The sequence below is a fragment of the Scylla paramamosain genome, unplaced genomic scaffold, assembly GCF_035594125.1.
Source record: "Scylla paramamosain isolate STU-SP2022 unplaced genomic scaffold, ASM3559412v1 Contig91, whole genome shotgun sequence".
Lineage (NCBI taxonomy): Eukaryota > Metazoa > Arthropoda > Malacostraca > Decapoda > Portunidae > Scylla > Scylla paramamosain.
The window spans coordinates 180,744-194,894 of record NW_026973756.1 but is presented as its reverse complement, the minus strand read 5'-3'; the positions used below and the strand labels follow the sequence as shown (position 1 = coordinate 194,894).

General features: G+C 42.5%; 2 protein-coding genes across 2 annotated transcripts; one reads left to right on the top strand and one right to left on the bottom strand.

Annotated features, from left to right (window-relative positions):
* The first annotated feature begins 7,409 nt into the window (after positions 1-7,409).
* On the top strand, positions 7,410-8,576 carry LOC135098906 (uncharacterized). Its single transcript, XM_064001317.1, has one exon. It carries the CDS (start codon positions 7,410-7,412, stop codon positions 8,574-8,576), a length of 1,167 nt encoding a protein of 388 aa, XP_063857387.1.
* A 1,115-nt stretch (positions 8,577-9,691) lies between these two features.
* Positions 9,692-13,452, bottom strand: LOC135098905 (uncharacterized). Its single transcript, XM_064001316.1, has 2 exons — positions 13,320-13,452; positions 9,692-11,118 (listed from the first exon to the last, which is right to left on the bottom strand). The coding sequence occupies exons 1-2, from the start codon at positions 13,450-13,452 to the stop codon at positions 9,692-9,694; spliced, it is 1,560 nt and encodes a 519-aa protein (XP_063857386.1).
* Positions 13,453-14,151: the final 699 nt, after the last annotated feature.

Genomic DNA, 14,151 nt, shown 5'->3' with positions numbered 1-14,151 from the left:
ACCGAGCAGCAGCAATGTGATGGAGATTGGTGAACCATCAAAGCAGAACAGACAACGCCGCGAGACAACCTGCTCTTGGTGTCACTTGCATAGCGTTCTGAGGGAAGACAGCGGGAAGACACACATTAGCACTTCAACTCTAGACAAGGAGTTACGTCACTAAGTGAATGATTCAGTCTACTGCAAAGGATGAGACTCAGCGTACCTTGGTAGACTCTATGAGGCGGTAAAGACTAGAGACTGAAGGTGAATATCTACATTGCTGGAGGATGTGTTGTATGTTAGCAAAGAGAAGCGTGTTTACCTAACACTGGAAAGGCAAGGAACTGTTTCGCTAAGGCACCACAGCCTCACTGCCCTCCATCAACAAACACCACACCGAACACAACTAACACAAACATGAGTCTGGCAAATCCTACAGCGAGTGTCTTGTGGCAGGCGATGCTGTTGTTATACACTTGCCAATCATCAGAGAGAGAGAGACGAGAGAGAGAGAGAGAGAGAGTATTGTGCAGGAGATGTGAGGTCACCTTTCCGTGGCCATGGTGAGACACTTGCCTTCCACTTGTGACTTTTATTATTTTTTTCTTTAGTGTTAATTTTGTAACACAAGGCGAGAGGTGTCACACAGTGTCTCCATGCTTGTTAAATACTTGACTCGATTGCTTACACAACTAGCTGGTATGCTTGCATGCGAGGAGTGACCCATCTCATTATTTTCCACAGTAACTATCGAATAAAACACGAAACTTCAACTTTCACTTGGGCCAGCCACTTTTTAAGGAACAAACCTTAAACTGCTTTACACAAAGTGTCTAATTAAATAAAAGGGAAAAAGTAAGTTCCTTGTGACATGACAGGGGTGGTGTGTCGGGCAGGGCCAGGGGCAGAGTGGTGAGGGACGAGTTAGGCTAGCTGCAGCAGGGTGTACGATTGCAAAGGTCATAGTCTGTGTCATCATGAAATGTGACACTACTTATCATTACAATGTCTAGTTTGGTGTGTCAGCGTGATGCTGCAGCAGGCGACCGTGGCTCTCACACTCCGGAGTCTGCCTCTCCCCGCACACCAGAACAGGCGCTACTCACCAGTGCACGACGCCTCGTCTGTCCCTCAACACTGGCACACTCTTCCCTTCGTCAGGGTCACGGCACGTCAACACTCCGAGAAAGAAAACACAGGAACACGTTTGGCAAGCTGCTGCGCACACCCGCCTTGTCCCGCGTTCGGTGTACGATAATAGCAAATGTCATTTATAATCATTCGTCTTTTCACATTTATATATCATGAAATTGTGTTTTCTTTTTCTTTTTTTTTAACAAAAGAATAAGAAGAATATAGCTGTAAGACGCATAAGAAGAAGAAAGAAAAAAAAAAAAAGGAAACGAGATGACTAGCAGCGGATCATGTCGACATTTTGAACATTTTCTTGGCTTGCCAATATAATATGAAGGTAAAGTCAAAATAATATTGATTAGGAAAAGAAAAAAATGCATAAAAACCCATAATGCAAACAAAGTTATCAATGGATTGATAACTTATAGCAAATGTAGCCTAATCCATAAAACCATTCATGTAGGTTACTAATATGGTTTTCATTTACAGTTCATATGTAATATTTTCATCACAAAAAATATTTTTATTCATATTAAAAATAAATCAATTAATCAATCATTACTGTTTAGAGAAAACAAATATTTACATAACAGAGAACGGCTGGCTGCCTTGTGGTTGGCAGTTCGTGTTTAAGGGGTGTGAGAGGTGTGTGATTACGTATTTGTGCCGTCAATGGACAGTGACGTATATTGAAGACCACGAGAGTTAGGAAGGTAGCAGTGGGTGTGAGTGGCGAGGCGTTGAGCAGCTCGGTGAGTACTGAACAGGGCAGCTTAATTGGTATGGAGTGTGCCTACGGGCACGTCCACCTCAAGTCATTCCCGTAATTTTATCGCATTTTTCACTGTTGTTGGTTGCCTTCCTGTGCAGCCTGCATGATGCGCGTCTGTCAGGTCTTCTGGCTGCATTGTAACGTAACACAAGGCAATGTTGCAAAACACAACACAATACAGCAGGACACTTCACGCAAGTATAACTGAATTACAAGTATTTTTATGTTCCGACCTCTTAGACATTTAGTATTAATTACACAAGTACTTTCAAGCAACTTGTTTAAAATCGTGACACGTTAATAATGAAAACTATAAATTTGAGGCTCCAGACCTGATTAATGAAAAGTAAATAAATTATACATCAGACGTATCTTGGAAAATGTTCTCTAGCAAAACACAAGGAACGGTACTCATCAACAAACACTCTCTCTCTCTCTCTCTCTCTCTCTCTCTCTCTCTCTCTCTCTCTGTCAGTGTGTTATGAATGAATGAGTACCCATGCCTCCTCCAGCCAGCCATGGTCGCCCCAGCATAGCCTCAGCCCAAGCCAGTGGCCTACTTCACCTGAGAATGCCTCGTTGGCCCTCGCCCCTCGCCTCAACCATTCATTCATAAGAGCACACTGCCATCATTTTATACGTGTGCTGTCCTCATTGTTCACGGCGGGAACCTTAAAACCCTGATCATTGTTCATTGTTGGCCCAGGGAATGTGCCTCAACTTTACTAGATCATAAAAAAAAAAAAAAAAAAAATGCATATTGAATACTTAGGAAAGTCCTTCATATTTCCTGTTTTGTCATCTCTTGTTATCCACCAGCGAACAGTGTTGTGACTGGTCCCAGGTTCTAGTGTCGTGGCCTCCCTGTCCCATGCTGACAACCTTACCACGAAAAGTGACAGAATTTTCGCGCCTGTGGTGAAGTCAGAGAAGCAACTGACCAGACCGTCCGTCAGTGCAGGACAGGAGGCTGGAGCAGAAGTAAAGCACGACCCTTCAGATGACCTGACCACTCCACCTGCTCTCGTGACCTCACCAAACCCTTCCCTTCTATTAAAGGTTATTCTCCTGTCACACACACACACACACATCATAGCAACTTCGTACCTTTACCATTTGTTATAGTATAGAGGGATAAGAGGGAAAAGCAAAAAGAAGAAAAAAAAGAAAGAAGAAGTGGAAGGACACAAGGAGAAGAGAAGAGGAGGAGGAGAAGCAAAGAGGAGCAAGGATTAGAAGGAGGAGGAGGGGAAAGGAAGAAAGAAGGGAAGGAAGGATGGAGGGAGGAGGAGAGAAGAGCAGGATAAAGAGGAATAATAATAATGATAATAATAATAATAATAATAATAATAATAATAATAATAATAATAATAATAATAATAATAATAATAATTATAAAAATAATAATAATAACAAAAATAATAAAAATAATGATAATAATAGTAATAATAATAATAATGATAATAATAATGATAATAATAATAATAATAATAATAATAATAATAATAATAATAATAATAATAATAATAATAATAATTGTTGGCGCCAGGGGTTTGAACTTGGTTCACTCGGTTTGTGAGGAAGAATGGGATTGCCAAGATTGTTTGTATTGAGACTTTAAAGGGTGTTGATATTTGATTTATTATTATATATGAATTTACATTAATTTTGGTATAAATGATATGTTTGTTGATAGGTCGGTGCACAAATAAGGTGTGCCTGACACGTCATTGTTGCCTGCGGGTTTGCCACGTCGGCAGGCGAAACACATGTTTGGGTTCACCGCTGTTAGTAAACTCAGTACTCCAGGAGACTCCAGCTGTTTGATAGCCCCCATGTGTTGCTCCGCCTCGCCAGTTATTTTCACAGGTTTCTCCTCCTATGCCACTTGTGTGGGACCAACAATAATAATAAGAATAATGATAATAATGATGATGATGATAATAATGATAATAATAAGGTGATATTTAGTATTATTTTTGTTAGTGTTACTCATCAGAAGCGTCTTTAATATTCATGGTTGCTATCATTATGATACATTACTTTATTCTCCCTTACTTTCATCACACTCACACACGCACACACACACACACACACACACACACACACACACACACACACACACACACACACACACACACACACACACACACACACACACACACACACACACACACAGACACACACATTATTATTGTTACGCATCAAAAATAAAACACAGATTGGAATATACCAGTCATTAACTGCCACTCAGAATCCCTCTGCATTCCCAAGAGAGAGAGAGAGAGACAGAGAGAGAGAGAGAGAGAGAGAGAGAGAGAGAGAGAGAGAGAGAGAGAGAGAGAGAGAGAGAGAGAGAGAGAGAGAGAGAGAGAGAGAGAGAATAATGATGATGATGATGATAGTGATAATAATAATAATAATAATAATAATAATAATAATAATAATAATAATAGTAATAATAATAATAATAATAATAGAAATAGTAGTAGTAGTAGTAGTTGTTGTTGTTGTTATTGTTGTTCTTGTTCTTATTCTTGTTATTATTATTATTGTTACTATAATTACTGTTTTAAGTTTTTCTATCTTTTCCCATCAGAATCGTCTTTAATATTAACAGTTGCTCTTTATAAAACAATATTTATGGAGACAGGACAAAATGTGTGTGTGTGTGTGTGTGTGTGATAATAAATTTGATAATTTCGATAATTTCGATTATAAATTTCTATTGAGAGAGAGAGAGAGAGAGAGAGAGAGAGAGAGAGAGAGAGAGAGAGAGAGAGAGAGAGATTTGATTTGATTAATTTATTATGCAAATAGCGTGAGACACCATGCACGCCAGGCAGTAGTGATTGATGGTGTGCGGTGGTGGGAAATGTGAGGCCATCTGGTGTGGCTGGCGGGCACGACAAATACTTCACTAGCGGGACGGTGTTCACTCGCTCGCTCTTCACACGGCGTAATGGAACACTATTATTTGTTTATGCCCTGCAACTGTGGCATATTGATATAATCTTCTGAGATACAAAAACTTGGCGTATGACAGTAGTGGTTAATGAGAGTATTTGACATGATACATAAGGAACGGAAGGAGACTGAATCAAATTGAATTGGTTTGAAGCGTTAAGCCAATAGACTACAACGTGAGACTAAGGTTTATATACTTGTGTTTGTATTAGATGAACGACTCCAAGCTTGGGTAAAGAGGATACAACACTTTTTTTTTTTTTTTTTTTTTTTTTTATGTAGGAAGGATACTGGCATACTGGATACTGGTCTGGAGAAGTGTAACAGCTTTCAGGAGAATATATCAGGCATAGAGGGCGTAACAAAGAGGATATAGAGTTTGCTTCTCTTACTACATCTGATTAATTACCAATATGACGTAAAACAAATACCCAAGAAATTCGCTGACACGTAACAAGGTGAGATGTAACAATTGTGTTGCTGCATCTGATCACCAACACCACGCACAACACACTACACATTCATACTACAAGACCTTGCACCTTCCTTACATCTACCAGTGCCATGTTCTACTGCAAGGTGTACGGCTATGCCCATCAGAGAACATTTTTCAGTTTCACATTACAAGTATCAGGCTCCCCCTCTTTACTGTGCTAACGCGTCTCAGGACCAGGAAACTTATACAGCCGGGCACCATTACTTAAGTTGGACTCCCTACGAAACTCAGTAGTGTGTGTGTGTGTGTGTGTGTGTGTGTGTGTGTGTGTGTGTGTGTGTGTGTAACAGGAAAAATGACCCAAGATGAAGTAGAAGGAAGAAAAAGGAGATGAATAAAGAAAACAAGGAAAGGAAAGAAGACGGAAGCAACAGGCTGAAATCAAAAGCTTTTCGTCTCATCAACTCCTCTCCTCTAACTGACTGTCTTCAGCCTCTCTCTCACCGCCGCAGTGTTGCATGTCTAACTGTCTTCTACCGCTATTTTCATGCTAACTGCTCTTCTGAACTTGTTAACTGCATGCCTCCCCTCCTCCCGCGGCCTCGCTGCACAACACTTTCTTCTTTCTCTCACTCCTATTCTGTCCACCTCTCTAACGCAAGAGTTAACCAGTATTCTCAATCATTCATCTCTTTCTAGGGTAAACTCTGGAACTCCCTGCCTACTCCTGTATTTCCACCTTCCTATGACTTGAATTCCTTCAAGATACATATCCTTCAATTTTTGACTACCGCTTTGGACCCTTTTATGGGACTGGCATCTCAGTGGGCATTTTATTTTCTATTGGATTTTGTTGCCCTTGGCCAGTGTCCCTCCTACATAAAAAAAAAAAGAAGGCAGGGTTACAGAGACACTCCATCACGTGTAAACACAATGTCAACACGAGCCCACGTGCTTGTAAACAGGCCCCCCCATCTCTCCTCCTCCTCATCCTCTCTCTCTCTCTCTCTCTCTCTCTCTCTCTCTCTCTCTCTCTCTCTCTCTCTCTCTCTCTCTCTCTCTCTCTCTCTCTCTCTCTCTCTCTCTCTCTCTCTCTGTAGTTATCGTCTTTTTCTTTGCTCTGTCCTTCACTTTATCCTCCATCCTTTTCCTCTCTCTTAATTTAGCCTCACTCATTCCTTTCCTCGTTCACAGCTCCTCAAATGCACCCCCCTCCCTCCCATCTCTTTCTCCTTCTTCCTGTATCATCGTCTTGCTCTTACCCTCACCTGCTCTGCTCTTGTCCCACATAATCGTAGCATTTAAATTAGTGATGTTAAGTAAAAGAAAAATCACTTCTTTTTTGCCCCTCCCTTTTTTTTTAATTCTTTATTAGCCTTGTACGCTCTATCTACTGGCCTGCTGTTGTTGTTTTCACTCCCTCACGCCCTCTCTCCCCGCAGGATACAGCCGTCACGCACCATCTTGCTTCTGGTTGGGGAGCCACAGTTGAGGCGCAAACCATCCATGGTTGATAGCTAAAGGTAGGTTGCCACACGCGCACTTTTTGGGCACGACGTGGCACGAGGTGAGTGCGCGCCACACCGCGAGTAGAAACAGTACAGAAACAGAGACGTCGGGTACATTGCGCGCAAGGGTGTGGCGATGTGGCACGAGGTGAGCCCGATCTGGGCACGAGGTGTTGCGAGACGTGACACGAGGTGATCACGACGTGGGCACGAGGTCATCGCGACGTGCACACGAGGTGTGGCCCAACCCGACGACCCGTTTTGAGGGGTCGCACAGGCATTTTAATTAATTACGAGGTTGTTGCCGATGTACTGTCACGATATGTCACGGGGTGTTGTGAGGATGCGTCCAATATTTGCAGCGCCTCCCAAGCGGTATATAAAGGGTGGGGAATGATGATCAAGTCACTCAAAGCTAGACTGGCAAGCAGGGAAGATGGAGGAAGAAAACTACAGACAAGAGGCTCAAGTACTGATGGCAGGAATCCTGATGGTGGCTGCTGCATTGCTGCTGCAAAGAAGACGTCTACAGCAACCTCCCGTGCCACCCCAGCCACGAGCAAGAAGACCCAGAACAATATGGTGCCGTGAATGGCTTACGAGACGATCGATGCATGGCGATTTTCACCACCTGCTGCAGGAGCTCAACCGAGAAGACACCAAGGGCTACAAGAACTTCCTCCGCATCAAACCTGAACTTTTCAGAGAGATGGTGGACCGGCTTACTCCAATCCTCGCCAAAAAAGCCACCAGAATGAGAGAGCCCCTGTCAGTGGGGTTGAAGTTGGCTGTCACCCTCCAATTCCTGGCATCCGGCGATTCATATACGAGTCTGCAATACAGCTTCAGGGTCTCCAAAACCGCCATCTGTAGATTCGTACCTAAAGTCTGCCAGGCCATAATTGACATATACAAACCTGAGGTGCTCAAGTGCCCAAGAACTCCAGAAGAATGGAATCAAGTTGCCGAAGGATTCTCAAAGAGGTGGAACTATCACAAGTGTGGAGGTGGTCTGGATGGCAAGCATGTTCGAGTGAAGAAGCCCTGGCATGCAGGATCACTGTTCTTCAATTACAAGAAGTTCCACAGCATTGTCCTCATGGCCGTCGCAGATGCAAACTACAAGTTCCTGTACGTCGACGTAGGTGCTGAAGGAAGTGCTGGTGATGGAGGAACTTGGTTCAAGTGCACCCTTCACGATGCCATCGCGCAGAAACGAGTGGGATTTCCAGAGCACAGCTTCCTGCCGAGTGACGACACGCCAATCCCATTCCACGTTGTTGCTGATGATGCCTTCGCCCTCAAGACCTGGCTTATGAAACCTTACTCACATCAATCCCAGGTATACGAAGAAAAAATCTTCAGCTACAGGTTGTCTCGCGCCCGTCGTGTGGTGGAAAATGCTTTCGGTCTCCTGCAGTCACGATTTAGAGTCTTCGGCACTACCATGCTACAACGACCTGCAGTTGTCAAAATTGTCACCATGTGTGGGTGTGTGATGCACAACCTGATATTGGACCGCTACTCAAATTTCCATCCCCAAGAAGTCGACTGCGAAGATGGTGACCATAACGTGATTGATGGATCGTGGAGGAACATACCAAATCTGATGCAACGCCTCCAAACTCGACGGGGAACAAATCCAACGAGAGAAGCAAAGGCCGTCCGAGACTACCTGGCTTTGTACTATGCATCAGAAGCGGGCGCAGTTCCCTGGCGAGAAAGGATGGTATATCCAAGAGGACGACCAGCAGACGAACAAAGGATGGAGCAATAATTAAATAAATAAATAATATATATATATATATATATATATATATATATATATATATATATATATATATATATATATATATATATATATATATATATATATATATATATATATATATATATATATATATATATATATATATATATATAAGCTGTGTTAATAAATGTTATCTGTGTATTTGATAATAAAGAAACCGATTAAGCTTCCTTGACTTTGAATTATATCCCAAAATATAAACTATATACATTATAGGAATATCATATTTGGGTGGGAGGGAATGGGAAAGGAAATAAGAGTAAAATAGAATATATGTTAAAAAAAATTTTAAATATGAATTTAATGTTTACAAAAATTATTAACTTATTAAGTAATAGGCAAATCTGGATAATTAAACACCTTCATTTATTAATTACATAAGACTTTGGTCTAAAATTGTTAAGATTGTCTGGTTATAAGATTAAAATTTTAGCAAAGAATTTTTCATATTTACGACATTGAAATAAAATCTATACTTGATGGATATATCAAAGCTATAAAATGTTCATATATATATATATATATATATATATATATATATATATATATATATATATATATATATATATATATATATATATATATATATATATATATATATATATATATATATATATATATATATATTATGGGGACAGTACCTTTTCCATGTGTGATTCTCTGATTTAATTTTCCAAGTGTTTTACCTTTTACCAGTTATTATTTCAATACCTTATTTATATATTCAGTTATTATTTTCCAAGTTCTTTATTACCAACTCTTCATTATTCCCTTTTATCTGTTATCATTTCAAATCCTCAATTTTCAATCCATTTCTTAACTTCCCAAGTTTTAGTATATTTTTTTTCTCTTTTACCATTTATGTCCCAATTATTTATATTCAGTTTGTAGTTTATAATTTTTTTTTTACTGGTAAAAGGAAACATTAAAAAGTGTTTTTAATGTCTCCTTTTACCAGTTATTATTTTATATCCATACTTATATTATAAATGAAAAGGGAAAAAATATAGTTGTTTTTTTCATATTTATTTCATACATTTTAACATATTTTTATATGCAATACATTTTTATTTTGTTTACATTTACTCGTCGCTATCCTCCGCCTCGTAGCCCTTCGGCGTCTCGATCATGGGGGACATTATGGCCTTTTTCGCCGGCGATTTCGTCTTCTGGCCCTGGAGTTTGGTGGTCGTACTTGTGTGCTGCAGGGTCTTGACGGGGGACGGTGAACAGCCGAGTATAGATTCCCACTGTATTGGGGTGGGCACCTGCTGCTGCTGTGGCTGCTGAGGGAACTGTTGCTGTTCTGATTGTTGAGGCTGGTATTGTTGTTGAGGCTGTTGGTACTGTTGTTGTTGAGGCTGTTGGTACTGTTGTTGTTGGTATTGGGGCTGCGAGTAATGTGGCTGCTGGTACTGCGGCTGATGATAGACTGGAGGAGGAGGAGGAGGAGCAGGAGCAAGAGTAGGCGGTGCAGGAGGCTGCCACAGGTGCGATGGGCTCGCAACTCCTAGTGGCATGGGCACAGAATCCAGCAACCTCCTCGGGTCTTTAATAGCACTCCTGGCCATCACTGGTTCCTCCATGAGGCTGATCATGTACGCGATCTTGGAGAAGAGTACTCCATGATGCATGGGGGAAACCTTCTTCAGGCGAGTGTACATAAATTCAACAAACTGCCGGATGTCAGCGTCAGGTCCCTCGACTGGTGGTTTTCGTGTAGCTAGCAGCTGTGCACTCTGGAGTAGTTCTTGGATGGCACTGCTCTCCTGGGTAGATTTGGTGGATCGTGGGCTGGATAGTTCCTCCTCCTGCCGTTCCTTCTTCCTCTTCCTCCTGGCAATTGAGTGGGCCGATAGGACAGACTCATGGCTGGAGGAATCTTGATCGTCACCTTGTCTGCCGAAGTCATCACTAGGGTGCGTACTTTCGTGGGCGATGTGACCTGCCAGGAAGGCCCAAACCTCGACGATCTTCTGCTCCCTCTGCGTCCTCGGCCTGGCTGCTGATCCACTCTTGCTCTCCCTCTTCTCGATTTTCCCAAAATCTGTTCTCTTCTTGTCCACCACCTTCTTCACCTGCTGGTGAGAACAGTCCGAGAAAGTTTGGGCCAGGTCCTTCCAGAGGCTCTCCTTCCACGCCGGATTCAGCCACTTCTCGTTCCGCTTATCGTAGAGCTCTGGATGCAACTGGACGTAGTTTGCTATCTCCCTCAGTTGGTCGTCGTTGAAGGGGTAGTCCTGAACGTCTTTCTTGGATGGCCGAGTGCGTTTCCTGGAGAGCCCAGCAACAGGTTGTACCTTCACCACTTCCACATCAGGAACGTCAGTGTCGTCAGGAACCTCAGGAGGAACATCACCAGTTTCTTCCTCCTGCAGACTCGGGGAAGACTCCTGCTGTGGTGCTTGCTGCTTGCCTTTCTTGGGCATCTTGGAAAGGTTGGCTGGAGATGGGAGGGTTCTTCTTCTGTCTGTGTTTGCGAGATAAGTGACCATGTGGCCCACGGGTGCTGTTTATATACCCCTTGGATCAGGTCACGTGAGAGGCAATTATACAGCTCGCCACCACCTCGCGCTAACTTCGTGCCCACCTCGGACTAACGTCGCGCCCACCTCGCACTAACCTCGTACCACCCCGCACCACACCTCGTGACACCTCGCGCCCAGGTAGCACGAGCTCGCACCACTGCGCGCCAGGCGCGACGTCGTGCCAATAGGCGCGAGGTGTCTCGAACAGGGTACGAGGTGTCACGAGGTGATGGCACGAGGTGGGGCCGACGTCGCCACTTCGTACCACGTCGGGAAAAAAAATGAAACTGTTTTAATTTTAACGCGACGTCGTGCCACCTGCCTCGACTTCCCCGACTTGGTGGCAAGAGGTCTGCACGAGCTGCCGCGCTGTTGGGCACGAGTTGGCGCGAATTGGGTGCGCACTCACCTCGTGCCACGTCGTGCCCAAAAAGTGCGCGTGTGGCAACCCGCCTTAACGAATTCCTGCGCGTGGTGGTGGTGGTGGTGGTGGTGGTCTCTCCCTCTCTCTCTCTCTCTCCCACACTGACATCGCCTCACCTGCTTCTGCTCCACACTGAAATGCATAGATGAGATGGAAAACATATAGAAATACCTGAAAAACCCTGAAAATTAATGGAAGCATTGACGAGGAAACATGGGGAGGGAGGAGGGAAGGTCTCGGTCTGGGTCCGATGACGTCACGTTTCCATGGCTGTCTCTGAACGGAGCTAAAACCTTTGCCTTATTTGAAGCATTTTGGAGGAGTGTTTATCTAATTTCGCGGTTAATTCTGGCTTTCTTTCACGTATAAGCCTGGAAACAGCCGCAAGTTTTGCTAAATACTGACATACACACAGAAAGAAAGGAAGGGAAAATGTGCGAATCGGCCCTTATATTTACCTAACATTTTTCATTTAAAAAATCGCGAGAAGAAAAAAAAAACACCCAGATTAAAATGTACTATATTTTTTAATATTCAAAATATAAAAAAACGTTTTCAGGTTCAGAAATATTAAACAAAAAACAAAATATTTGAAAATTTTTCCAACTGCACTACAAAAATAATGTAATATCGAGAAAGAAAACACAGCCAGACTAGACTGTATTACATATTCTGAATACAAAAAAAAAAAAAAAAATCTACCCTCCAGATGAATAATAAAAAAAAAAAGAACAGATTTCTCGTCGTATAAAGAAAATAATTTTTCAGACTCGGCACCAGACTTTTTATTAAATGTAAAAATGCGGGTTGTTAGACTAGATTTTATTGGATAATATTAGCTGGGACGCGTTTCTTTTTTAAAGTTTCAGGTCAAACACCAAAACAGTCCTGGGCAAGCTAATATAAAAAAGGAAATTAATTAAGTGACGAATCTGCTATTTTTTTTTTTTTTTTTACGAAACAAAAACACAGGTAGAGCAGATTTTGTTACATATTGTAAGTTGTTATACTTTCCTAGTCATAAATCAAATATCACAACAATGCCAACTCCACTAATAAAAAGAAAGGAATGTCGATCTTGCGCCAAGATGATTTTTTTTTTTTTTTTTTTTTGCACCTCCTCTGGGTACCTTTTCCTCCTCTTCCTTCCCTCCCACACTCTTCCTCTCCTTCCCACCTCCTCCTCCTTCAACTCCTCTACCAAGCCCAAGTTTAGAAATCCCCTTAAAACACCTGTGAAATCCTGCACATTACGATAAATATTGAATGGGAAAGACTGGAAAGTGGTACCATGGCTGTGGTGGGACGGGGCGGGGCTTGGCGGTGCTCGGCGAGGCGGGCCAGGCCGAGGCACCGAGGACACTGTGATATGTGGAGGTGTCGTGATGGTAACAATGCACTCCCACCTTCTTCACTGCCCCGTGTGTGTGTGTGTGTGTGTGTGTGTGTGTGTGCACAGTATCCCACACTGGACAAAAGCTAAGTTCCACACTCTTTTCAAGAAAGGGGATCGGAAAGACACGAAAAATTACCGAGGTATCAGCGTGATTAACAGTGTGTCAGAATTACTCGACATGGTGCTGTGTTCTAGGTTGGGAATGTGGTTCACTCCGTGCCGGGAGCAAGCAGGGGCTCAGAAAGGTCGCGGCTGCACCGAAGACGTAATAACTTTACGGATTTTAACCGACATAGCTAGGAGGAAGGAGAAAAAGCTATTGGTTACTTTTATAGATTTTAGTAAAGCTTATGATCTAGTACCGAGGCATGTACTGCTGCGTATATTGAAACGTTTAGGCTGCGGTTTGGTCATGTTGGTATTACTGGTGGTGTGTATAGCGTAGCCAAGAGTGTCATTGGCAGTGTAGCGTTTGCAGCCACCACTGGGGTACATCTTGTGTATTATTTTTAGTATACGTTAATGATCTGATTAAACTGATTAAAGATAACTGCAGAGATGATGGTTTCCTAAAGTGGTTGCACGTTCTTTTTGTGATGGATGATACCGTACTGCTGGCAACATCACGAGATACAGTGATAAATAAATGGCGTCTTATGAAACAATGTTGTAATGAGTACGGCATGCCAGTGAATGAGTGTAAGACCAAGTTCTTTGTGATTCATGGCACCCCACAGGATAACGAGGCAGTGCACGTGGATGATGGCTTAGTGGTAGAGCGGTGCACACAATATATATACCTGGGGTCCACATTCACTGCAGACGGATCGGTCTCGTCGTCAGTCAGAGCTCACGCTCATGCAAAAATGGCCCATGTAATGAATTTATTTTTTTTTTAAGGAAAAATAAGGACATTCCATTTCAAGTGAAAAAAAAAAAAAAAACGAGTATTCGACGCTTGCTTGATGTCATCAATTTTATAAGTGTGTGAGTCCTGGCTGGATGCAGACCTCAGGCCAGTACGAAAACTATATGATTGTTCATTGAAACATTTACTTGATGTAAGACTAGCCACATGTAATGATGTTTGGTATGTCGAGGCGGGTTATCCACCCTTGCAATCATTAGTTAGCAGTAAACAGAGAAACTTTTCTGGAAAATGTGGCTGGAAAGGCAGAGAATGGAGGATGACCC